Source organism: Podarcis erhardii (assembly GCF_964252035.2).
Source record: "Podarcis erhardii genome assembly, chromosome: 15".
NCBI lineage: Eukaryota > Metazoa > Chordata > Lepidosauria > Squamata > Lacertidae > Podarcis > Podarcis erhardii.
The window spans coordinates 24,153,662-24,181,336 of NC_138505.1; the positions used below are offsets into that span (position 1 = coordinate 24,153,662).

General features: G+C 44.4%; 1 protein-coding gene across 8 annotated transcripts; it reads right to left on the reverse strand.

The window, feature by feature from the left end:
* On the reverse strand, window positions 1–27,602 carry EWSR1 (EWS RNA binding protein 1). Of its 8 annotated transcripts, none has more exons than XM_081841851.1 (19): window positions 27,474–27,602; window positions 21,959–21,995; window positions 21,694–21,745; window positions 20,619–20,745; window positions 20,265–20,282; window positions 14,567–14,753; window positions 13,673–13,837; window positions 11,918–12,129; window positions 10,749–10,932; window positions 7,885–7,919; window positions 7,297–7,329; window positions 6,639–6,757; window positions 5,385–5,514; window positions 4,305–4,427; window positions 4,047–4,218; window positions 3,419–3,516; window positions 3,278–3,340; window positions 629–881; window positions 1–433 (listed from the first exon to the last, which is right to left on the reverse strand). In XM_081841851.1, exons 1-19 carry the CDS (start codon window positions 27,484–27,486, stop codon window positions 394–396), a joined length of 2,061 nt encoding a protein of 686 aa, XP_081697977.1. In that variant the 5' UTR covers window positions 27,487–27,602; the 3' UTR covers window positions 1–393. The 8 variants fall into 8 exon arrangements, with proteins under 8 accessions (XP_081697977.1, XP_081697976.1, XP_081697982.1 ...); XM_081841850.1 differs by having other exon boundaries at window positions 7,885–7,922; XM_081841856.1 differs by lacking the exon at window positions 3,278–3,340 and having other exon boundaries at window positions 27,474–27,599.
* Between the last annotated feature and the right edge of the window lie 73 nt (window positions 27,603–27,675).

Below are 27,675 nucleotides of genomic sequence, written 5' to 3' on the forward strand. Positions count from 1 at the left end.
TTGCATTTATAAACATTTGGAAGTTTATTTAAAAAACATCACAACCATTAACATTGTTACAGATTTTAAGTTTCCTTCCTCCTGGGTCTTCCACACAGATTTACTGAGCATGCTCACAACAATGGTTTTCTTATGGGTTTTAGTTTAAACAACCATTTTTTAAAAGGAAAAAGTAAGAGAGAGAGAAAAAGAATAACTCACAGCACACTACCATTTAACTTTGTTTTAATGTTTCTCCACAAATGGTGAAAAATACTAAGTACAGACGAGGAATCATCATAATGTTGTGGTCAACATTATAAATATGGAATTATAAATTTAAAACATTTTCTGGTTTAAAAAATAAATCTGGTAGTAAATGCAGTCCTGCAAGGGAGAGGGGGTGGCTTGCCACTAGTAAGGCCGGTCTCTGCGGTCTTGACGATGTTCTCCCCTGGCAAAGGAAAGAGAGGAAAGCGGGTGGGGGTCAGACTCACAACCACATACCCAAAGGCTATTGCATCACAGGGAGAGAAGGTTTCAAAGAGCCTGTGGCTGCAACTAACAGCCTCCTCCTCCAGTTTTTGCAGCCCAGACCTCTTCCCTCCCCTTTGTCAACACCACTCACTTCCCTCTCCCCAAGGCTTACTTGTCCATCTTTCCTGGTCCTCCACGCCTGCCGCCTCTGCCTCCCATTTGCTCCATAAGAGGTCCAGGTGGGCCCCCAGGTCCTCCTCTCCGACCTCCTCCGAAGCCCCCTCGATCCATGCCCCGGCCTCCTCGGAATCCGCCTCTGTCTCCACCTCGGCCCCCTCGGAACATCCCTCCAGGGCCGCCGCGATCCATCAGGCCCCCTCGACCTCCTCTCATGCCACCGGGGCCGCCCCTGCCACGATCACCACCTAGTGCAGAAAGACAGCACCACTCAATCGAGCAAAGGGTTGCTGGGAAGGTGGCAACACTAGACAGGCAGCTGAAGACTTGCCTCGGAAGCGCAGGCAGCAGGACCCAGACATGCCGAGGCCCACAAAAATGACCAAATGATGGCACATGTCTGTGTTGCATAGGTGTGAATGTGTGTGCTACCACCTTAGGGAGTTCCTACTGCTTTAAAATATGGCATCTGTTCTTACAACATGTGACAGCAGCAGCAGCCACAAGAAAAGCTGCAAGCAAAATACCATACCACAAATGCCCACTTCCCGTATCGTTCTCACCCTTTCTGCAAGTCCCCGCAAGGAAGGATATCCTCATTTTAATGTGGTTCCTCATAACCTGCCCTAACAGCTGATCATTCCTACTGGAAGCAACTGCAGGAAGAAAAGACCCAGATCGGTGTTTCCCAAAACTGGGTCTCCAGCTGTCTTTGGACTACAACTACCATCATCTCTAGCTAGCAAGACCAGTGGTCACAGCTGATGGGAACTGTAGTCTGAAAAAACAGCTGAAGACCCAAGTTTGGGAAACACTGACCTAGATTCACACACCAACCATAGAGGAAAGACTGCGCTGCTTCTCCTAATGCAACTTAATGTTGGGCTTTAAAACAGGCTGGCGATTCTGAAACTGAAGTTACTGCTCATGGGCTGTGTACAAGTTAGCAGAGAAAAAGCAGCTTTGGGGTCAAAACACTTTAAGGTTCCAACACAGAACTTGGCATGCAGCCCTCCTCCCACCTGTAATCAGTTTCCAAGTCAGGCTTGAAGCCTGGAGGAAGCATGGAGAGAAGGTAGGCTGTGATGACAAGGAGAATCAGTTTGCGTAACTCAGCGCGAGAGTGTAGGAAAACATCCATAAGCACCTCCATTGAGACAGAGTAAACAGAGCAGAGAGCAGCTAGGCCACTTCGCACCAGATTCTATAGATCAGGGGTGGGTATGGTGTGGATGTTGCAGGACTCCAATTCTCATCAGTCTCAGCCAGTGGGACCTAGTCAGAATTGATGGTAATTGCAGTTTGGAGGGCTACAACCCTGGCTCTAAATGATGTTTCAAACAGCCACTTCTAAGGGCAGGCAGGTGCAGTTTGTTTTCAAGATCAGCACATAAGGACAACAGTGCCTACAGGGGAATTAAAAGTTGCAACTCAAACACATCCGTAGAGGAGCACCAATCAAGACGACACCATTTGCCCCTGCTCAATTACTGACTCAATGCAACATGGCACCATACCTTTCCTGAAACTGCCCAGGGCCTGCCATTTGGAGTTGCATGGCATTGGGCAAAGTCCCCTCCCCAACTTCCTCATCCTGCAAGCTTGAAACTCGTCCCCATTAAGCCAAGTGATGAATCAAATCAATAGCTTCTCTTCGTGGCTACTTCGTAAAGTGCTAGGGGTTGAAATTATGGATGGCTCCCCATAGCCAAGAGGCCCTCCATAATTTTGTGATTAAATTTAACAGAAAGTGATGCTTTCCTGCTTGTTGTTTCAGTGTAGTGTTTCAAAATGTTCTCTCTCATATATATATATATATGGACCACTTTGAGCAGGGGCAAAAAGAGACGCATACAAGTGATTTCAACAGACAAGCCATTGTATGCCCCCACGTCCAGCACCTGCCAGGCTCATTACCCATTTTGTCCAGCTTGGGAAGGTGAGTGAAACTGAAGCCATGCAAAAGAGATTGGTGATGGGAGTCAGGGGAAGGGGAGAGTGTGCCTGATTTAAACAACCCTTAACATTCCCTCCCCCCGATCTCCACATGCAGCTTGCACATACATGGCTCTGAGCATTGAACACCATGTGCTCTCCTGGGCAGACTACGACTGCTGCAGGATATGGGAGAGGAATATTACCAGTATAAAAAAATTAACTTGTCCCCACCAGCAAGTAGCTCAAGAACTTGGTTGCAATGGGCTACCAACATTGCACCACACTCCCCTTTGCATGGCCAAGCCAGAAACCATGTGCCTGGCCTTTGGTCTGGCCAGCCCCGCCCCCCATGAGCCATAGACGCAACCCCTGGACTCTTGGGCTCCTCCCCCTCCCCCAATTTGGGCACACCACTCCCCCATCAGCCACCCCGCTCCCAGAGATCGTGCCGAGTGATCCCTGCCCAAGGTCCCATGAAAAGCTGAAGCCGGGTCTGATCAGAGCAGCTCCTCCACCAAATGTGGCGCCACCCCACCTCCAGCGTAAACCTTGGCAAGGTCAATGCGTCCACAGTCAGTGCTTCCAAGAACCAACAGTGGCCATTTTATGGCGACTGTGAATGGCGCAGCGTCACCTCCCCATTTCACTCTGCTGGAAGTGTATACACAAACGAAGGAAAAATATACCACCTGTACAGTTCCCTTACCACTATTTGTCCCGTATATGAGCCCTCTAAGTGGCAGCGGTTTTCCAAGCAAGAATCCAGGACCTTGTGAACATCACATAAGCAGAGGTCAGTGTCACATATTCCGACTCCCACCCCAGCTCGCGGACAAGAGGAACATACCTGGAGGTGGGAAAGGTGGAGGGAGGAAGCCTTCCGGTTTAGGAGCCTTGCACTGGTTGCATTCTGTTCTCCAGGCAAAATTCTGGTTTCCACAGCCCCTGGAAAAGGACCAGTGTTTAGTGAGAGATGCCAAGTGCATTTCTTGGCTGAACATGAAAAAACAACCAAGGCTGGGGAACTGGGGCGGGGGAGAGCCAGCTGACCACAATTTCATTCACAGCTGGGTGGGGAGCACAAGGAAAGCCTCTACCCAGAGGCAAATTCATTTGGACCATCTTTTGAGGATGCTTTCCCATGAATAACTAAGGAAAGGCAAGTCAGTGGAAACAGGCTGCCTAGCCTTTTGGGCCACACAACTGATCGGGCCAAGCAGGAACACATGCTTACAAGGAACCTAGCAATATTCTAGGTGAGCTGGTAAGTGAATTACTGAGGTGGTGGCTGGTACCCAACAAAAGGGCCTTGGAACTATGTCCACACCCAAAATATTACCCTAAATGAATTGCATAACTGCATCTTGGGGTAACTACCATGCAGGAGTCCACCAGGGCAGCCCAGCCAAGATCTATGTTGACTCTCATATGCACAGAAACTTGGTGAGAGCAGAGAATGAAACACAGCGACTTACGGGTTGGGGCACTGCCAGTCTCCTGCTCTGTGCTGGACATTTCCTCCACCAGAAGGGTTTCCTCTCGATCCTCGTGGTCCTCTTGGGGCAAAACCGCCACCCCTGTCGCCACCTCGGCCTCCCATGCGGCCCATGGGACCACCAGGACCGCCTGGGCCCCCAGGACCTGGGCCTGAAAGAAGACACTTGGTGAGTTCATGAGCACACCACAGAGCCCTTGGGGGCTAACAGCGCTGGCCAGCGTTAGCCAAAGATTACCTCCACGGAGTGGGGGAGGCATGCCACGTGGCTCACGCGGGGGCATCCCTCCACGCATGCTGTTCAGTGGCAGCTTCTTCCGAGTAAGAGAGACTTTGAGCTTGCTGCCCTGGAAGTCTTTGCCTGAAACACACAAAGCAGAAGTCTCTCTGTGAACAAGAGCTTCACTGCTGCAGAGAATGAGCCACCTACAACTGGGCAAGTAGATCTAAGTCACACTGCCGAGGCCTTTGGAAGGAAGTTACAAACGTTGCCGTTTCCATAACTGAGGCTAACGTAAAGAGAGGAGTATGCAACACTCAACCGCTCCTCCAGCTTCTGAAATTTCAGTAGGCATTGTTCACACACTTCAGTGTGTCCCACTGGCCCAGCCATGCTGCACTCCTGTGGAAATCATGGCACACACCCCAGTATACCCCACTTGCAATCAAACTTGATGTAATAAGGCACACTGCATTTGTTTTAACTACATATACATTAGGTTGACATTTTCTAACCTTTTGAGCTACTGAGCATCTAATATATCAGTGCATAGCTTTCCAAACTGTGTGTCGAGAAACATTTGTGTTGGCTGAAGTGTAGGTGTGTTGCGCAAATGCTCCCCACACTTCTCTCGGGGCTGGAAAGGGGTTAGTTTAACCTCTGGTTTGCTAGTAAAACTGAATTATTGTATCATGAAATGATGCATGCCTAAAAAGTGTGTCACCAACACGAAAAGTTTGGAAAGCTCTGTGTTAGTATTTAAAGCCCCAAAGAACCAAGGCCCCAAATATCTGAAAGACCACCTTCTTCCCTACTCAGTGGTAGCCCCAACGTTGTGTAACTCCTTTCCCTCAGAGGTGCCTCTGGTACCTTCATTATATGGCGAATGCTCAAGATGCAACTCTTTACCCTGGCTTTTGACACTTGAGATGTGTATTTTTAGGACCCACCTTTCTGTAATTTTAAGCTTTTAATATTGATCAATATTGTGTTTTAATATTAATATTGTGCTTTAATAGTTGTAACCCACCCTGGGACCTTAAGGTGAAGGATGGGTAATAAACTGCAGCAGTAACTGTACTATTCTAATTCACTCACCATCAAGCCATTCTACAGCTGCTTTGGCAGTCGGTGGGTCATCATAGCACACAGTAGCATCTCCTTTTGGCTTCCCTGTGTCCTTGTCAAGGTAGATTGTTATCATGGGTTGTCCAGTTCTTTTGTTCATCTAAGGGGCAATGAGAGAAGATAATCATGCTCTGGACAGGAGTAAATGCCAAGGCTAGACCACCCCCACCCCGAAGTACTCTTCAGTAAGATGCTTCAAAAAATATCATAGAAAGGCAAATATGTGACTAATCACCATCGAATTTCATTTTTTAAAAATCCCACATTGTGCTTTACTAAGGCTTAGGTGGTCATGCCACACATTTATTTATATAGATTAATTAATCTTATTAGTCACTTGTCACTTGAAGGTATTCAAGTAACTTACAGCAAACATATGCAATAAATAACACCAAAAGGGGAAATACAGTGGTGCCTCGCAAGACGAAAATAATCCGTTCCGCGATTCTCTTCGTCTAGCGGTTTTTTCGTCTTGCGAAGCAAGCCCATTGACAGCTTAGCGGATTAGCGCTATTAGCGGTCTAGCGGCTTTTAGCGATAAGCTGAGAGGCGGCTTATCAGCGGATCAGCTGTTAAGCGGCTTAGCGCTTAGGAAAAGGGCGAAAAAAGCAAAAAAACCCCGCAGAAACTCGCAAGATTTTTTCGTCTTGCGAAGCAACCCCGTAGAGAAATTTGTTTAGCGAAGCGCCTCCAAAACGGAAAACCCTTTCGTCTAGCGGGTTTTCCATCTTGCGAGGCATTCGTCTTGCGGGGCATCACTGTAATACATTGATATTTCATATTCACCTAACATTTATGCGGAAAACCCCCCAAAAAAGAACACACCACCCATATAAATAATAGTGAACAATATTAACAATACTGAAATAATAAACAAAGCAATACTTTGATCCACTAATTAGCAAATAAGCAAAACCTCAAACCACACCTCCCTAGTCCAAAAATCATTCAGATCAAACCAACAATTTCCCCCCTTTAACCTCCCCACCCAGAACTCTGGTGCAAGGCCAGTGGTTAATATCAGTGGTTAGTGTGTCCAGTGTCTTCCAGGGATAGTCTGGAATCTCTCCTCTCCTTTCAGGGGGAGAATAGAAGGTATTCTTGGGACAATGAAAGACACATGGGAAAACTTAAAAGCCAAATCGCAAGGGGGATTTGTATCACCTCCCCCACAACTCCATCAAGTAGCAGGACAGGCTGCACCTTACAAATCGTGTTACTTACCTTGACAACGCCACACTGTTTGAAGAAGTCTGTCAGATCCTCTAGGGTCACATTGTCAGTCAACCCCTGGACATACACTGAACTGTTGTCAGCATCATCATCTAGGTCTATGGGTGGGCCTGAGGCGAGAGAGAGAAAAATGTGTCACCAAGCACAGGCCACCCCAACAGCTACTGGAAGCAAACATTGCCTCATTCCTCCCTCCAACAGGATTACTACCCATTTTCCCCAAGGGTAGAAGGTCAGAGGATCCAAGTGAGGAAAGGCATCAGAGGCAACCACAAGTAACAGCTGGCTACCAAGACCGGCCAATACTTCTGGACTTCCAGTCTCAAAGAATGCCATTTAACTGAGCTTCAGTCAGTTTAAAAATGCAGACTCAATAAAACACAGAAAAGGCATGACCAGCTCCAGGACTGTGTAGGGTGGCCCTCAGCAAAAGGACGCACCCTTAATAACTACTGTCCACAATGAAGGCAAAACTAGCAAGGGGCTGATCAGTTTTCCAGAAGCCCTGAGAAGTGTCTGACTCTGTCAATCTCCAACATTAAGATGAACAAGCAACATTTTACTTTAAGCGAGAGAAGACTGCATTCTGCTGAGGGTGACTAATGACATGGGACCCATTCCATAGATTTAAAGAATTATCTGAAATTACCTAAATCGAGATCTGGCCCTTCATCCATGTGTCCTGCCGTCCAGGAAAGAGAAATCATAGAAGAGATTGTTAGTGCACGCCTTGCAAGCTACGCTACTGACACACACACAACTACCTATTTACAACCGCCATTTGATGGCATGTGTTAAAACTCAAATTGACCGCACTGCAAAAAAACTTGCAATGCACACCCTTTATGCATTTGCTGCCGAGATCAGCTTGCTATTTTAGCAGCTTTCTAAACCATCACCTGGTATTACACTTGGTTAAAGGGGGCTTTCTTGGGCCAATCAGTGCTTGTTTACCACCAGTTACTTTATTTTTTAAAAAACCAAAGCCGCTTAAAATGATTTCCTTCCCCAAATTAAAGGAGTAGTTCCTCTCATCATCACCCTTTGTTTACCCTTCGTTCTGTAACCGTAGGTTAAAACCTTATAGACCCCTAGGCATTGCCGGCAGTACCCATTAAAAGTCTTGTTGCATATGGAATTTTAACGACTTATGAAACTAACAAATATTATGGGCTTTTTTATTTTCTGGTTGCATTTTTTTTAAAACACTATCCCATTGTAATGCTCAAAAACTTACCACCAGGCTTATTGAAGCCACCTCGCTCTCCAGCGCTGCTGGGGGGATAAACGAAGAAATGAAGGCCTTTCCCTTTAAAAAGCCAGTACCGCTCGGAGCCTCTGGGGCTCACTGGGAAGAAGGGCACTGGCTAAACATATCCAAACAATGCATCTGTCTGTCTGTCTTTCTTTCTCTCTCTCTCATCTCGTCACTAGGCCTTTCTTCAGGGCAGCTTGTTCAAATCTCCTTTACACACACGCAACCTTTGCTTGCCTGAGTTTGGATGCCCCACGGTGGCAGTTGGACCCTTTTTCATGGCTAATGGTATTAACAATGCAATACTTGGCCCCCGAGAAGGAAAAATGGAACTTTTCCATTTATTTATTGGCTTATCAAAACACACAAAGATTTTATGTCCACTGGTCAACTCCCTCCTAATTTTGCATACATAAAACTGCACCCTCAGCCTCCTGCGAGTGAGGCCAGCAAGCCAAGCTCCTGGGCGGAGGACCTTTAACATTAACAGTTGAGGGGGAAAAGGAGAAAAAGAAGATACAGCAATCCCTAGAACACAGTTCAGATGACAAGTCACTAAAGCCATACATTCAGGTCACTACTGGATTTAACAGTCTCTGTGGAAGGAGAACTTACAGAATATACCAGGGTACAAAGGCCTAAGGGTGCAGCTTTGTGGATACAATGCAATGCAATGCAACACAACACAACAAATCAGTGCTTTAGCTTTTCACATGGGGGGGGGGAGCCGGATGGAGAGAAGCCACAAAACATAATTTATGGCCAAAAATGTGCCCAATTAATAAAGTGCCACTAAAAATGGCTTTTGGGGTGCATGTGGAAGAATCATTTGGATGGAAGTAAGAAAGGAGGGAGAAGGACCACTAACTGTTAGCAAGTATTGCACCTTTAACCCATAAAAGATTTAATATACACAATTCCAAGCTGTTGCATGCAGCTTTGTCTCTTTTCCCAAAGTATATATACCATATATGTAATGTTTCCCTTTTTAACACATGTTTTTAACTTTAATTTTACACAATTCTAAAGTTATTACACCTCCCCTCTCGTTTCAATACCAAACATGAAGTACTATATGCAGTTACCAAAGTTACAGAAGGTTTCCATTTATACAATGAACACATTTGGTTAAAAATATTCTATGTATATTTTTTCCTCTCCATATGGACACCGTGTCTAGTCCCACTTTTCATTATGCTGCCGGCTGAGTACTGAGTACGGGTACTTTTTAAGTATTGAAGTGTATACAAGGCTCTCACTTTGTAACCTGTAGCATATAAATGCGACAAAGCATGTTAAAAAGTTTCCATGTTTAACAGCCAGTGAAAATATAAAAAAATATTGAGGCAATGAAAGAGGGCACGTTAAGAACATTGGGCTCCTTACCTGCAGGACAGACACTGAAATGCATCACCACACCATGGAAGGGGACATAGTTCCCCTACCCTGGCCCTTGGCGGCCAAGTAAGTGTTTCATAGGGCCACCCTGGGAATGGGGTCTGCCTAAGGCCTATAGCAGTTACATTCCCTCCCACCCCACCCCCAATGCCAAGGCCACTACACACGAACTTTTGATTATGGGTGTGAAATTGCCCTACTTTTTAGGGAGGTCTTTAGAAAAGAAAAAAGATGTGGTGATAGCAATTTCAAGTGTCTGCGTCTACTTTAAAACACATCTAGGAACACCTAACAGATGAAATCTTTATAATAGAACTAAGGAGCCCTTTTCCATTCAAGCCAATTTGAAAGGGTTACTCTTCAATGTTAAAATGGCTTGGTCATTAACTGAACAGCTTTTGAAGCAATAAAAGCAGTTGGAATTCAATAAAGATTTCAAACCATCTGGATTCATTTTAGTAAAGCTATGCAGAGTGTCTCTTTTGCCAGTCAAGACTGTTACGTGCAGTGGGACTGGAAGGCAACTGATCCGTCAACTGGACCCCATGACATCTTTTTCTGCCCTCCCATCCTCCTAGTCCAAATTTGTGACCATTTTGGGTTTGGGGGTAGCACTCTGCATAGCTCTATATACACATGGGTAGAACACACACAAGGACACCCTTCATTATTGAGCCTCTCAGTTGACCACCATCTCTTCCACCTTAGATAAACCAGTAATGGAAAACAAGTACTGACTAAACAGGCTTCCCAAACCAAATTCCACCATCAGTTAAAATGGCTGAACTGGTTCAGGACACCTGAAAGCTCCAGCATGGAGCTGCGTCCAGAATTGTAAGCGATTTTTAATTATTATGATTATTATTGCACCATGTAGGGTCTCTCCTCAAATTCCAAACCAACCTGAACACACGCGACAGCTACGCTAGAGAGCTCTGGGCTTCAAAGAGCATCTTGACACAGCCTATTCAGCTTTGACACGAGCTCAGAGAGCTACTGCCAAGAGAAGACACAGCTAGGGCAAGAAAATGCTTTACAAGAGCAGCAGACACCATGGTACATACCTGTGATATCAAACACCAGCAAGGAGGAATGAATGACATGCGGACCTCTCAGAAGGGGTGTGTGTGTTCAACCCAACAGTTCTTAAACCCACAGAGAGTTTCATCTCTGTTCATCGTGGAAGGGAGCTGAAAGTTTCACAATTTGAACACCCAACACTCTCTTGCCTCCAACCCTCAATTAACTGCAGGTAAAATGTATCCTGCCCCTAGTCCCCATTAAGAAAATGTTTCCATGAATTAACTAGTCGTATATATTACTCGCTGTTAATTAGATTATCTCCATGGAAAAGTGGTTTGCATCGACATCTTTCAGCCCTTCTTTCCATTGCACACCCTATGGGGTAAAACCAAATTAGGTGAAAGGAAGAAAAGGTTTGCTCTTACCCCATTCCGCCGCGGCCTCCTCCTCCCCGCCCACCTCTGCTCACGCCTGCACGGTCAAATCCCCCTCTTCCCCTGCCCCGGCTATCAGGGCCGCTCAAACTTCGGCTTTCTCCTGGGCCCGAAAAGCCTCCCGAGTCCTGGCCATACACCCCCATGCTGCTGGGGTGGTCTTGACGGAATGAACCTAAGGAATAGTCAACGTGGCAATTTTAGCAAAGTGGCAAACAGCATTCATTTCCTTTCTCTAGAAAGTTAACATGCAGTGACCCTCAATAGTGAATTGAAGCATTCCTTAAGATAGTCATAGGTATGCAAAATATCAGCTGGAAAATACTTGATTTTTTCCCCAGCTGGCTTTTACACTTTACTCTTTCCACCCCAACAGGTCCAACCAGCAAAGCACACAGAGGGATCTTTTCTACCTGCTTCATGGGGGCAGATTTTTCACATATATTCTGGCAGAAACCCAACCATATGTTATATATTATTTGTAAGGTGCCCCAAAAGGGCTTGATCTGTTTTTAGCAAGAATAAATCTAAATTGACAACAAAACATTGGCCAAAGTAGTGAAAAGAAATATGATAGAAAACTGTGTGACCAACACTGTACTGTAATATGTTGCTTTATATTGTTTCAATATAACATAAAATGAAAGCATTGAAAAATATTAAAACAGAAGAAAAAGGAATCTGGGGGAACTGTGCCCCTGCAGATGTTCTTGGGTCACCAACTCTCATCACCCCCAGCAAAGATGGCCATCAGTGGGGGTGATGGGACAACAACACCTGGAGGGCCAATGGCTCCTCAGCAGTGTATTTTTTTTTTTTTAAAAAAAGGACAAATATGAAAGACAGGCTAGCTCAGTGTTTCCCAACCTCGTGCCTCCAGCTGTTTTTGAACTACAACTCCAATCATCCCTGACTAGCAAGACCAGTGGCAAGGGATGATGGGAATTGTAGTCCAAAAACAGCTGGAGGCACAAGGTTGGGAAACACTGAAAAGCAGAAACACAGCACAGGTTTTGAGGTTGTTGAATATTTTTAAAAAAACATCTGAAAGCTTCCCAACGCCACCCTTAAATCAGAACACCTTGGTTCAAAAGTCCCAATTGCCATCTTGGGGTTGATAAGATTTATCTGAACACCCCCCGCCCCCTATTAACACTCACTTGGTTGCCCGTAGCTGCTGCTCTGCTGACTGTACTGGCTTGGGGTCTGGCTATAGGATCCAGTCGGAGGTGGGTAGCTGGTGGGGGGCTGCTGCCCATAGCTACTTTGTTGCCCATAGGTGCTCTGTTGTCCATAGCTGCCCTGCTGACCATAGCTACTCTGCTGAGAGTAAGTGCTCTGATCATAAGTACTGGGCTGCGAAGAAGAATAGCTGAAAAGATATGTCAAAGGACAGGAAAACGGCACTTAGTAAAACAGTCTATTTCCACCCATACAAGTGCAAAAACCTAAGCAAACATGCATAATTTGCCCTTGCCCAGGCTGATCTATAACTACAGAAAACTAGACCAGTACACACCACTGGCCGCAATAAAATTGACAAAGCTGTGACCAACCCCCCCCCCCAAAAAACCTAATACCTGCACATTTGCAGACTAGAATGGCGCATACTATTAGTACTTTGCCACCAGGTTGCAACAATGTGGGAAATCAACCAGGGGTCAGCAACCTTTTTCAGCCACGGGCCAGTCCACCGTCCCTCAGACCATGTGGTGGGCCGGACTATATTTGGGGGGCCGGGCGGGGAATGAACGAATTCCTATGCTCCACAAATAACACAGAGATTCATTTTAAATAAAAGCACACATTCTACTCATGTAAAAACATGCTGATTCCCAGACCATCCACGAGGGGGGATCGAGAAGGTGACTGGGCCACATCCGGCCCCCAGGATTTAGGTTCCCTACCCCAATCAAAACACTACTACAGTGCTACCTCGGGTTAAGTACTTAATTCGTTCCGGAGGTCCGTACTTAACCTGAAACTGTTCTTAACCTGAAGCACCACTTTAGCTAATGGAGCCTCCCGCTGCTGCAGCGCCGCCGGAGCACGATTTCTGTTCTCATCCTGAAGCAAAGTTCTTAACCTGAAGCACTATTTCTGGGTTAGCGGAGTCTGTAACCTGAAGCGTATGTAACCTCAAGTGAATGTAACCCGAGGTACCACTGTAGTCTATTGTGTTTTTGCTGTGGCCACGGATACAGCCCCACTATTGTTTTTCTCTGATGCCCATATCTGCTGGAGACTGCTTAAGTCTTTTGCCATGGTAAATGGCAGCACAACTAACCAGACGGCTGGGCAGGGAAAAGGCAACAAAGAGAAGCAGACCAAGTTGCACTGATCACTGTAGTGCTGCTATGAGTGGACGGTCTGCCTAATGCTTTTAATGTCACTCTGAGGAGCAGGTCACCAAGGTAAATAATTATCTATGGTATGCCAATAGATATTAAGAATTGTAACTGTTGCTCCTCTGCATTCCAAGGTGATGTAAGTCGTAAAAAGGAGTTGACGTTTCTAACCATCCTCTAAAGGAGGAGAATTCCCCCCCCCCCCGAGGACCACATTCCCTCACAGACAACCTTTGTGGGGACTGCCTACCAGTGGTGGGTGGGGCCAGAGGCAAAGGTGGGCAGAACGTATGTGACTCAACTCTGCACCATAGGCACACAAGTCAGAAGCTTCCACACATGCATACATTCCTCCATCCATGCAATTAATCATGGTTTAAGGTTTTACACGGCTCAAGGATGCAAAATGCACTCAAGGAGGGTACAGGGCAGGTGAGGGGTACAGTCCGAGGAGCTGCAATCAGCACCTGAGCCTGAGGTCCCCCCACCATCACCACACAAAACATCATCCAGTCAGACAGCATATACATAACAGATAATATACACTGAGAATTCCAGTAAACTCACCTGGTGGGAGGATAGGATGGAGGTGCAGTAACTGGCTGCATAGGGTAACTGCCAGGGACCTGGTAGCTGTAGTTACTCTGTCCATATCCTAGACTGGGCTGGCTGTAGCCTGATGTACTTGACTGAGGCTGGGTAGTCTCTGCAGGCTTTGTGCCATCCTGGGCTCTAAAAATTAAATCCATCCGTGAGGATAAATCTTTCAGAAGCTCCTGCCTGCCTTTCATGTCAGGCACTGGCAACCCTTATGTACCGCCTCTCTGCATGTTAACACTTAACTGCAGGTGGAAATTACATCTCAGAAGATTATTCAGGCATTTTGCCTTCAGGATTTGCCTTAAACCCTAGGCTAAGATTTGAGTTTTGATAACAAATATAAAAACCATTTTACTTTTATTTATACCCCCCCTTCATCACACAGGGCAGGTCACCATTTTAAATGCACTAAACTTATAAAAATTATTATCGATGTATGATTCAAACATTTAGTGCAATCCATCCATTGACTGTCACAGAAGCCACAACGGTGCTTCATTAACAGAGGGGAAAGAATCCTACTCTGAGTGCCATTTAAACGTCTTGCCAATCAAAGCACCAACAGCAAAGTACACCAGATGTGTTTTAAGGCGATAGTGCCTGAGTACGTTTTGTCTTTTTATCCAGAGTGAAAGAAGAATACATGGTTATTATTCCACATGGCGCTTCACTGAAAGAATGAGTTCTGTTTCATTCAAGCATTACGTGGAGAGGAGGGGAATGTCCCTACAAACCACAGAATTATCAAAGCTGTAGGGCAGAAGCCAGACAAGAGGATGGTGTTCTCAAATAGAGTTCTTTCCCTTACCCAAAAGTACAAGAATGTATATGTTAATGCATCACATTTTATTTGTATGTTACCTTGCAGGTGCAGTTGTTGCTGGCTGTTGCCCATAGGTGGGGTAGGCAGGCTGGGTGCCATAAGCAGATGGGGCAGCATAAGAAGCCTGGGTGGTAGTAACTGTGGCGGTGGTTGTATCATAAGCAGCAGTGCCGTAACCTTGGACAGGCTGGCTATAAGCCTGGGGAGCAGTTGGGGCGGTATAGCCTGCAACAAAAAGAAACCTTATTGAGAAGCTTACACACTTGTGCTTCTCATCACTTTTGATTACTCTGTCTAAGCATTTATACTAAGGACCCTAGTGAAATGTTCTATGAAGTCAAGGAAACCTGTAAGCAAAAACGCTTTGTGGGAGGGTAGTGCCTCATCCTCATTAAAAATACCGACAGAGAAGGGGGTAAGTAATGAATTTTTTATTATCAGCTTAAAGAGAGCTACTTTCAGGAAAAAAAACCAAATATCCAGAAGCCATCTCTAAATCCAAAATATAGTTAAAAGACTAAAGGAAATGTCAAAGTACTAGGATGATTCCAATAAAACTAGAGCCCTTGCACTTCACGGGAGAAATAACGCAAAAGGAAACCCATCACAAGCCACTGTCAGTGTACAAAGATTGAAGCTTTCACATATTTCAACCATTCCATGACACAAGATGGTTCCCAGAATTACAGAATGGACAGCTACTCTTTCTTAGATTTAAATTTATAGTTATAATGGCTATCAGCTAAGTGGGGGAATGGCAGACTGACTGGACTTTTCAACCTCATTTCAAATGTAAATCAGAGAGTATACTTAGAGCTCTTGATAATTTCCACATTTGTACAGGTGGATAATAGTTTTGAGAATTAATTCTCAAATGTTACTGTGATACTTGAAGCAGAACCATATTGCACATTATCTAATATGATGTGCTACTATCACTTCCGAATCACTTCCAATTGCAGATAGGGCCACTCTTTTGAACCCTCCAGATAAACAACAAAACTTGCCTTATCAACCAACCAAATCAAGGAGAAAGATTTAAATAGCTCCCATTTCTGATAAGCTATCTTAAGACATGCAGGGAACTGGGGCGGGATTAAAAAAATACAGCCACTTTATGCACACTGCTGCAATCACTGTGGCCTGAAATCAAAGTGAAGGAGTTTGACAGCAGCCAAATCGCATGCCCATATGTGGTCATAATGCACAAGGTTCTCAGACAAAATAATATAATGCTACAAGGCTCTATTCTCCTCTGCTGCTTTGAAAAGCAGTACTAGATAACCATCACGGTGACACTCCCTCCACAGTGACTATTGTAATGATTCTAACATCCAGCCTTTAGAAGCATATTTCAAGCAACTGGCACTGAACTGTACTGAAAGGTACTTTCTCAAAATGCTTATGAAGCATTCTTCAAAAGCTCCAGGTGAAGTGGAACACAAAAGAACCAAAAAATGAACTGGCAAAACATGGGTAAGGATTGTAAACAGAGTAGCAAGCTTTGTGCAATCAATAACAATTTTTTGCAGCTTTCAGAATGGCTTTCAGAATTAACTGCAAATGCAAGTTATAAAGAAAAGAAGGTACCGTATTTTTCACACCATAGGACGCACCGGAAAATAGGACACACCTTGTTTTAGAGGGGGGAGAACAAGAAAAAAAAAAATGCTCCCCCTCTCTGCCCAGCGCCCCTTCAGGAAAGCGGCAGGAGGTGCTGCACAGAGAGGGGGAGAATTTTCCCCCTCTTGTTTTCCCACTCTAAAACAAGGTGTCATTCAGGCGGCTACCTGGGAAGCCTGGAGAGCGAGAGCGGTCGGTGTGCACCGACCCCTCTCACTCTCCAGGCTTCAGGTTCCTTTCGACCTGCTCTTTGGGGCTGGCGGGGGAAGCCCACCACCAGCCCCAAAGAGCAGGTCAGGGAGCAGTGGAAAGGCGCAGCAGAGAGGCTGCTGCCATAGTCGCGCGTCACCTCTCCAGCTGGGAGAGGGTCGCAGGGCTATGGCTTCTTTAGCCCCTCACGCGCTCTCCCGGCTGGAGAGGTGGCGTGCGGCTAAAGAGGATCCTGCCATAGCCGCGCGTCACCTCTCCAGCTGGGAGAGGGTCGCGGGGGGCTTCTTTTGCCCCGCGCACTCTCTCCCGGCTGGAGAGGTGACGTGCGGCTATAGAGGCTCCTGCCATAGAGCCTCCATAGCTGCACATCACCTCTCCAGCCAGGAGAGCGCGCACGGGGCTAAAGAAGCCATAGCCCTGCGACCCTCTCCCAGCTGGAGAGGTGACGCGCGACTATGGCAGCAGCCTCTCTGCTGCGCCTTTCCACTGCTCCCTGACCTGCTCTTTGGGGCTGGTGGTGGGCTTCCCCCGCCAGCCCCAAAGAGCAGGTCGAAAGGAACCTGAAGCCTGGAGAGTGAGAGGGGTCGGTGCACACCGACCCCTCTCGCTCTCCAGGCTTCCAAGGTAGCCGCCTGAACAACACCTTGTTTTAGAGCGGGAAAGCAAGAGGGGGAAAATTCTCCCCCTCTCTGGCAGGAGCCTCTATAGCCGCGCGTCACCTCTCCAGTCGGGAGAGCGCGCGCGGGGCAAAAGAAGCCCCCTGCGACCCTCTCCCAGCTGGAGAGGTGACGCGCGGCTATGGCAGGAGCCTCTATAGCCGCGCGTCACCTCTCCAGCCGGGAGAGGGTCGCAGGGCTATGGCGTCTTCGCTCCATAGGATGCACACACATTTCCCCTTCATTTTTGAAGGGGGAAAAGTGCGTCCTATAGAGCGAAAAATACGGTAAAATAGATTTACTCCATATGCAGATCTCTTAGTAAGTTTGAATTCATGACTAGTCATGTGATAAATCTTTCAAACATATATGGAGCAGTCTTTTAACCCACAATGTAGGAACATTGATGTCCATTTTCAGTAAACTGAAGCCTCATATTGTTGTTGGAAAATGTTTTTTGGGGAAACTGAATTATGCAATAATTGTTCTCACTGAACCCCAACTTTATTTACTGTAAGAACACAAACATATGCTATAATTTGGCTTTTGAAACAGTAGCACTGTTCGTTATTCATTAAATATTGTAGTGCACTTTCTTTATTTAAACATTTACTTTATTAGAAATACAGTTAGACACGAAGGAAGAAGTGGCTGCATCCTAAGCATATTGTTGTAAGTTTGGGGGACGGCCAGACTCTCCATAATCTTTATAGATTCTGTAAAGAGCTTGAATTTGAACAAACTCAAATTCATGAAGCAAGCTAAGTTTGGTTAATTAAAACTAAGCCAATTGCTGTTGCATTCAGTTTAGGATGCCCAAGCAGCTTCACATAGTTAACCAGGGATAACACGACAGAAAACATGACAGATAGCCCCTTGGGCCTGGGCTGACAGAGGTTCCCAAGGGTGTTTGTGTGTCAGGAGAAAGTAAGAGTGTGTCTTTGGCAGGAGACTTAGGCCTTTACAAGGTATGCTGGGAAGAAGAAGGGAGAATGACAGAACCATCTTGGCAGGCTCAGAAAGATGCCTTGGATGGACACTGAACTGCTGTGGGGAACAAGCCCCTCTTGAGATGACCATGCTATAAGATCTGGACTCCCTCCATCTAAATTCAGGTGTAAATATGTGAATAAATCATATTTCTTAAAGCTATGACAGCCTCTGCCATGCCTTGCTTCTCAAAGAAACACAGACCCTGAGTGGTTGGAACCTTGAATCTTGCCACAGTTTGGAAGAGATTGGATGTGGTGCCCAACTTTTGTAACAATGTATTTAACAATATGGAATTAAAAAGTTAGAGGAAAAATCGACATTGGGGAGAGGGGAGTGGTCATGTACTACTTCATCTTAGAAATGATATCCAGGATCTGGTGAACAAAACCACAAGCTTCATCAAGGAGTCCTAGGGCTCATGTTTTCTAACAGTTGCTTCTAATGCTTAGAAATAACTGAGGATGTACTTTCAAAATCAGTTTGAGAGATGAAACAGGAAATGCTGTCCCAAGGGGGGAAATCAGAAATCCCACTGGGCACTGCTCAAACCCTTGGGGATGCCTGAAGGGAGCTCCTTGGACCCTGTCCAATATATGGACCTAAAAAATCATCATGCAGATCCAACATTTGTAATGAAAAAGCTAATGACACTAAAATTCCTGTGGGACAATTAAAGTGTAAAAAAAGTTGGACCAACCACAACATGTTGCAGTGCAGCAATGTGCTGCTACTCAGAATTTTAGTCACTACATTATTCTGCTTTATCCCCAGTTAGACTGTGATCCATGCTCACTGACCATACTCATTATTCATGTGGCTGGTTTGGGGTTCTCTCCTCTCAACTTTGTTTACTTACTTACAATATTTGTTTTCCCCAAGACTGCTAGAATCCCATCCCCCTTGTGCATCTGAATATTCACGACCTATACAATAGTCACAGAGGAAAGGAGTGGTATGTTCTAATACTGATGTACTTCATCTTTGTGTAACCAGTGGCATATTTAACAGACAAACCCAGCTATTCCCAGCATTAATATAGTTCCACCCCCACATTCCCTGCACCCTTCTTGGGTTTCTGAAAAAAACTTTTTTTCAAATGTTTCCATTTCCTTCCAGGATCTTCAAATCTATCTGTAAACTCTGAACTAGATTAAACAACTGACTCCTCCATTGTTACGCTACCAACTTACATCATTAAAAACAGAGCTGGGCCAGTGAATTGCTGATTTGAGAAAAGTAAAGCAATTCTTCCAACTGTGTATTTGATATACCTGCATAAGCATTCAGTCATCTTGGCATGCAAGGAAGAATAAGATCCTCTTCCTGCTATGCCTGAGAGAATTTAGAGAACCTACTTTATATATCAGGTATCTACTTTGCATGCTCAAATGCAGTGCCTCCAGGCAACACCTTTCCTCCATCCCTACCTCTTACTTGGGCAAATGTAGAACTGCAAGAAATACTGAACTGTTTGGGGAACATATAGGTCTCATAAATATATGCCAAACTGGAAACATTCTAAAACATCTGCATCGTTAACTACACAGTTATTTTTACTGGCTAAATGTACAACCCAAAACAGTTTCACCATTTTGTTATTTAAAACCTCTATCTGCCAACGCAGTAGTTATTAGTTTTAAGCACAAGGAAAAAACATGCTACTTAAAACTGTAGCCAGGATGCTGTTTGCAGTGTTTTTGCATGCACTTTAAATTCAGACCACAGATCAAGTGGTTGCTGTACAACCTTCAAAAGGTAGCTCTATTTTTCAGACATCAAAATAAAGCATCAGGATGAACAGAACTTCAGTTTTAACACAGTTTAGCACAAGCAAAATAATTTACAGAGCATTTATGACAACACTGAGGTAAATGTCTGAAAGAGGAACCAATAACATGGAACATGCAGAGATGGTGGCTGCAACAGCTGAATATGTCTAATCATGCTGTTCACCCTTTAGGACACCGGGAAGACAGCTGAGTTTGGTTAGCTTGAATCATCTTTGTTCATAGCTGTCATTTTAATATATAAGCTTTATCCATACAACACAGTAGTCAAAAAGAGCTTATGAATGGCACCCTTTCTACAGCAGGCATGCTGCTGCAAAGTAACATGAACAGCAAACACTGAATGGGCGTGTGCCAACCATATTGCAAGTTTTGCTGCTAGAATACAACCACCTAAAGGGTTAACACCATAAATTTAGACCAAATGAACAGCATTTCCCATGCAAAATTGAGCAGGATATTCAAACCTGTACTGGTCCCTTCTACTGTGGAAAGCACAAGACAAGAAGTAGAGGGCAGACTATCAGAACAGGCAAGCAGTCTTGTGAACTACTCATCCTTGAGCAATAGAAAGGTTTAAGAGAGTCTTAGTACTGTCACAAAAGGTAGAGTGCCTCATTCCCCAGGTATGTTAGCATCTTGCTAGCAGCATTCTTCAGCAATGCCTCAATCTCCATGTGAACCAGTAACCAAAGTGATCCGTAATATTAAAGTGCAATTTGCTTTACAAGAAGTTCCCACCCTCACATTAATTTAAAGTCTCCAAAGCACAATAAAAAAATAAGGAGAGACTAGGTGGGAATAGACATAGGCACACTTACCAGTTGGAGGCTGCCCATAAGAACTTGCATATGCAGTTTGCCCATAAGTAGCAGTTGTCTGAGGCTGGGTATAGCTGGCATCCGTGGGTTGCCCATAGGTTCCATAGCTTTGTTGCCCATAGGCCTGCTACAAAGAGGGAAAGGGTTTATTTTAACTATGGGCTCTACACAAGAGATTTTAAGAATTTGATTTGGACAGAAAAAGTCTGTAATCATATGCAACAGAAATGAGACGGGTGAAACCCCACATCCTGTATCAAATATTTTCCTGCTCAGGCAAAGCAGATTCATAAACCCACAAGGTGCCAGGGAAAGTGAAGGCAGGTGTATAGTAGAATTGTCAGTTAACAGCTAGTATTATTGGCCATCCCCATGAGTCTAATTCACTCTGTTTTGTCATCTATGCTGTGTACTGACCAGCACCCAAGCAACGTGACATAAGAAGAGCTAGCTGAAGGACAACAAAAGTTAATTGAGACACCTCTAGCACCTAGCTAAAAGTTAACAAAATTAAAGGCATTGAAGCCATCAACTGCTGCTTCTCAGTTCCTTTACATAAAAAGAGGGTTATATTATTCTCTCGTTTTCAGGATATGACACAGCCCCTTTTAAAATTTCATGTCTGTCCCAAGTCCCTTAATACTTTAATCTTGCATGGCAACTAGCATGTTGCAATTAAGTCGGGTCTGGCAGCCATCACACAGCAGCCCTGTGTTTTGTTTCCATGGCTCAACACAATGGGGGCTGCCCTTATAGGCTGTCACCTCCCACAGGGCTTTGCTGCGTTTGTCTTCCAAGGGCTGTGTATACAGGCAGGAAGGAGCAAAATGCATTAACAGGGGAGCAAGAGCAGCGAACAGCCAGCTTTCCACTGCTTGCGCCCAAGGCTATTGCTACTCACTGAATGAGTGCACACTCTGAATGAATACTTGCAGCAATAGAAATATAATTTCTAGCAGCTAGTTTAAAAGCCCCAACAGAAAATATGGGAGTAGATGCAATGCAACTTTTTCTTTTGCAAAAAGGTTGTGGTTTCATTTGCATTTAGAGAAGTGGCTTCTTGGTTCTTTATTACCTGGGTGGTCTGCGCATATCCTTGAGCTGGCTGAGCAGCATATGCAGTGTAGCTGAAGGGAGGGAAAGAAAGAAAGCTGAAGTTGGAGAATACAATGCCTAATGAAGGCAATGCCTTCATGAATAACCTTCAAAACAGCAGTACTAAAACAGTTTGTTATTAAAACTCTGCAATGTCCTTAAAACATAAAATACATTATAGGAATTCTAAACCAAGTCTTCTTTCAAGAACAGACTATATTTATCTTCAAAGAAACTTAACTTACCCCTGCTGGGCTGCCGCTTGGCTGTAGGTACTATAATCTGCAGGTGGTAAGGAGACATAAAATCAAGCATAAGAGGAGATGGGTGGGGGAGGAATCACTCAAACACCTCTAAACATAAGCTCAGAATCTAAGGTTACACCCACCCCCTTATGTTTGTCATATTAAAAACTCCCCTGAGATGCATCAGGTTGTGATTTCCTTTCACCAAGAGAAGCTGGACCAATTAAAAGCAACACTATTGCAGACACAAACACAAGTACTGTAGCTGTTGTTACCGTGTGGTTTCCCAATAGAAGTCTGAAATCTGTTGTATATTAAAATCCAAGACTGGCACCACTTCTACAGCTTTTTCAACCTAACCCTTCCCCACCCCAAAATCATCTATGACCTCCAATTCTATTTTGGAAGTTACAATTTCTTAGTCCTACTCAATGTAAAAGCCTTTTGAGAGGAGCCAGAGACAATGCCTTTGCTTATTTACAGCCAAACGTCACTTAATATTCTCAACTCCAATAGGCAAAGAGTCTACTTTATTCAAATTGACTAAGCTTTTCCTGAAATTTGTCCTAAGATCTTTCTCCAACACAAGCAGCAAATTTTACTATACAGTGTTGAAAAAGGAAGCAAGGCAAAGCATACTATATCTTGCTATGTATTCCTACTGATATAGTAAATGAACACTTTTGACCTTTCTAACGTGCACAAAGTCTAAAGTTGTATTACTATAGGAAAGTAAGAGAAATTGCAAAACTCTTCACTCAACAACAAAGGAAAGGTCTATGAGAAGATCCATTTTGTACCTTTTAATTTAACTGCATATCAATTAACACAATTCAAGTCGATAACTGTTTTTTTCCTTCTATCCAAACCCTTATTCCCTGTCTTGTAATTCAAACTGCACAAATATTATGATTAAAGATTGTGACACACCATTTTAAAAGCTAATATTTGCAGAAGAGCTTTAGTGACATAACTTATAAAATTTATTTTGTACTTAGTTAAAATGGGACCACAGACTTTCTTAAAATAGCTCTCAGAACTAGGAAGAGGGAGAATTGCATGATCACACTTGAATGAAATTCAAAATAAAGAAAACCTAAAAGCTGCAACCTTCTGTCCTGTCCATAACTGACTTAAGAGTTCATCAATTCAGCTATGCACAATGAGTTCTACCTTAAAAGCCACGATGTAACTCTGTCACTTATGAAAATGAGGAACTCTGTGGGCAGTTACTGACCTTCAGGCAGGAGCTTACTATTCCAATCATACTCCCAGCAGACTGAGATTTCAAAGTGGTCACAATTATGATTTGTAAAACTTATGCAAAATAGCATAATCTGATAAAACTGAAGCCTACTCTTCATCATTACACAAGGGAACAGAACAGCAAACATTACTTAAGAATGCCACGTAGGGCATTCATAAACCCATAGCACTTATCCACAGGAACCAAGAAGAATACACGGTTTGTGCCACAAATTAAGAGAATATGGCTTCCAGTAGGAATGAAAAAAAATTTCAACATGTTAAAACAGCTGGTTTTCATGTGATACTCTTATTTAAAAATTGAAAAAGCTTTTGGTACACATCCAATTTCAGTGGCACTATGGATATGTAAGCTACCTATTCCACCAAACTGCACTATTTAAAAAGCTTGTTTTCACAGTAAGTCATCTTTACTAAATAAATCATTGCACTATTGAAGACTGGGGATTCTGTTTGGACACCCCCCCAAATCAAGCACCACCAATACCACCATACACACCAGTAAATTTAAAATACAATCTGCATTGTGCTTTACCCATTCCAATTACCATTCTGCGATCTATCTCCTAAAAGTATTTACACAGCTGCAATCACGGAACAAATTTTACAATTACTACATAAATGACTGATGCAGCAGTCACATGCCAGAAGGCACAATTTCCAACTACCCTAGTCAAGAATGGTATGTAATTTTCTAATGTGCTAACAATAGATCTGTTGTATGAGTAATAGGGCATCATTATTGGGCAAAGTCCCACTGAACTCAGGACTTTGCAGTAAACATACTTAGGATGAGACACTAATTGTCCTAGATCTTGCCAAGTTGTTCCACTTTTAAGATTAAGTGGCTACACTGGCAGAGGAAGAGGAATGCGGGGGTAGCCCCCCCCCCCCCCGCTGCGTGATCCCAGCAGGGTGCCATCAAGGCTGCCCCCCCCCGCACTGAGGCCCCCCCCCCTGCTGGAGCATGAAGCTCTGCCACTGAGTGGCTGATTTCCCAATTATAACTGTCTTTAATGGCCAGACCCTAAATGGGACAACACTAAGCCACCTGGAATATGCACATACAAATGCACAAAACTATTCAAGGCTTAAAAAGCAAAAAGTCTACTCTTTCACTACACTACGTATTTTTAAAATTTATATCCCACCATTCCTCCCAAAGGATCCCTAAAGTAATCAGCACTTGTTAACGTATATATTAGATGACCATGAAATAGCAACAGACTTGATCAAATCTGTTAAATAAGGTAGGCCAAGATTTGGATAGCCAAGGGTGCCATATTTCCAGTTCAACACACTTTGGGTACAAATGAGGCCGCACAAAGAATGTAAACAGCAGCAGATTTGGAAGGTCCAGTAGTATTGCAAAGTCTCCTTTCAATACTCTCCCCTCTCCTCCTGTTTGACCTCTAGCTCTCCTCACTCATACCCAGAGAGAGAGCACCTTGTCTGAACTAGTCCTTTTAAGTTTTGCATATTTTACATCTGCAGCAATGGGGGGTGAGGTTTTGTTTTAAAGTATTAATGGCATTAAAGTTTATTTTAAAACAAAAAACCCAAAATTCTACTAGAGCAGGGAACAGCAATGAGGTTTTCTGGATTGTATGTAGTGGGGGAATGAGTACAGTGGTACCTTGGTTTACGAACTTAATTCGTTCCTGAAGTCCATTCTTAAACCAAATCCGTTCTTAAACAGAGGTACACTTTCCCTAATGAGGCCTCCCTTCCACCGTTCAGATTCCCAAACTGGGACACTACTTCCGGTTTTGCGGAGTTCGTAAACCAAATCATTTGTAAACAGGGCTGTTCTTAACCCGAGGTACCACTGTACTAAAGATGAGAAAATGGTGATTGCTTTTCTTTTTTTCTTCTTGTTCTGGTGCTGCTACTGTTGTTGTAGCAAAACATGTACTTCTGTACTTTCATCAGAGTCCACAGCATCTCCCACAGATATAACTTATCCCCCATCTGCTTTATAGACAAAACATGTGAGAATAACAAAATCATAGTAAGACAAACTAACAGTAAACACGTATTTTTTTCCATCTCTCCTGTTGTTTTTTTGGTATTTTATGCGGTTTAACATAGCTTTAACATGTGACTTGCACCTTATTTTAATATTCAACACAGACAAAAAAAGAAAAATGAGCTTCACCAAAGAAATTTCACTACCCCAAGCCAAATTCTTCATATACCGTAAGCCTGCAACTTACTTTGGGGTTATGATCCACGGATCATGCCGAAAGCCAAAATAATGTACAGTATAGTCAAAACACATTGTATTCAATGCCTAGTGGGATTGCTAAACTCATTTTCCTGGAACCCCACCAGCTTACTTTAAAGCTGAAAGCACACAAGATAAATTTGTTTAAGATGCAGGCTGTTGCTGAATGTTGTATCAAAAGAAAGGAATTCTTCTTCCCTGGATCAGTCTTTGCACCAGAATCAGTTGGTAATCTCTCATAATATTTTTTTGTTCCTGTGGTTTTCAGAGACAGACCTGTATAAGCACTTCATTGCTTCTCTGGATCAGTTTTGTTGCAAAAAATTTATTCTAACAAAATTGAAGTCTACTTCTGTACAGACTGCAATGAAAAGCGCACCCTCAGTTGATTTTACTGTAAGCTGCTTTTAACGACACCACCCTGACAAAAAATGTATACATTGTAATGCATTATTTATGTTTTGTGTGCATAACAATACACATTTTGACCAGGACTACATACAATTCTTTAAACTATTTATAGGTAGCTGATTTGATTTACGGGTCCCATTGATTTCATTTTGGGAGTTGGAGGCGAAAAGCATGTGTTCAACTTTCCCCCTGGAATCCACAGGCCATGTGGCTAAATCTTATGCATCTTCCCTCAGAAGGAAATCCAATGGAATTATTCCCCAAACATAAAACCTGCCGGCAGCATTTTAATGTGCTTAATTCTGTCTGTAATATACCCAAAATGCTATCTTTGGAGAAAATAGGCCAGCTTCCCCAGCCCCGTTCATGCACATGTGGGTGGGTATATGCATGCATGCATCCTTATGCATTAACGAAACACATGCAGTCCACACACAACAATTTCTAGCAGGGCAGCTGTGTTGCATCTGCTGTGTAAGACCCATCGCAAATCTTGTGATACCTTAAGACTAATGAAGTTATTTTATTTGTGGAATACAGTCCACTTTCAACAGAAGCATAAATAGGAAAAAGAAACTGAGAACAAAGAGTGGTGAAAAGGCAAGGGGCAGAAACGTTTGCAATAAATACTTTGTCCTCCTTTCCCATTATCTGAAAAGCAGGGTGCAGCAGTGAAAATGAATTCCTAATAATAATCAGAGCAGCTTAGTGATAATGCCGCATCTCTTGTATTCTTTTCTTTTCAATTCTCTCTGCGCGCCAGACATTTTATCATCATTGTTAATTTATAATTATTACAGTAAACAACGTCATCACTGTTCTTGTGAAAGAGGACAGGAGCATCGTGCCACTCGGGGGTGTGCAGCACCCCTCTTCTCCCCCCCCCCGTTGAAGAGCAGAGTAAAATAAAAGACAAGAATTTGTCGATTTATAATTTAATGGGAGGACAGGAAGAAAGGGTCTTGAGGCTGATTAATTAGTTTCTAAATAAAATTAACTGTTTGCCCTCAAGGCCCTCCCTACCTCACGCGGCTCCCTTCTTTCCATTCGTTAATTTATAAATTGAATCAAGTTAATTATTTAAGCGGGGGAGGGCGGGAGCCCGGGTGGGCCCTCTTGCAACCCGTCGATTTACAAAATAATTTTGTTTTTTTAAAAAAAATTGTAATTGAGGGGAAAAAGAGGAGAGGAAGCGTGCACTGAGGCTTGCACCGGGGGCAACACGAGCAGCCACTTCCTCCCACCCCCACACCTTCCTTTTCTCCCTCCCTCCCTCCCATGAGGTTAAACGAGGCCTGGTGCTACCAAGAAGAAGGCGCGCGGGGGGGGGACCGCCCCTCCCTCTTCCTTCTGACCCCCCCAGCCAATCACGAAGTCGCACGCGCTTCCCGCCGCCCCTCCCCCACTTAACGGCCGCCCGGCAACCATTCCCCTCCCCCCCCCAGAGAATGAGAACTTTCCACAAAAGGCCGCAGCTTCCCGGCCTCCCGCCCCGAGCCCCCTTCTAATCCCCCCCCCTCACGGAGGGATCCCCTTTCTCCTTCCCTCCCCGCTCCCAAGGTCTCTCCCGCCGCCCCCGTTTAGGATTAGGCCTCGCCCGGCTCTCCTCACCCGTCGACGCCATTTTCTTTCTCTCTCTTTCTTCCTCCTCCTCCGCCGCCGCCTCCTCCTCCCTCACTAACGTCCTCCCGGTCTTTCTGCCGCCGCGCACTGCGCAGGCGCGAGGTTTTCCACTCGGGTCGACACCACTGTGCGATGTTAAAGCGGGGGGGTGGTGGTGCGGGAACGCACCACTTCTTTTCTTCCTCTGCTC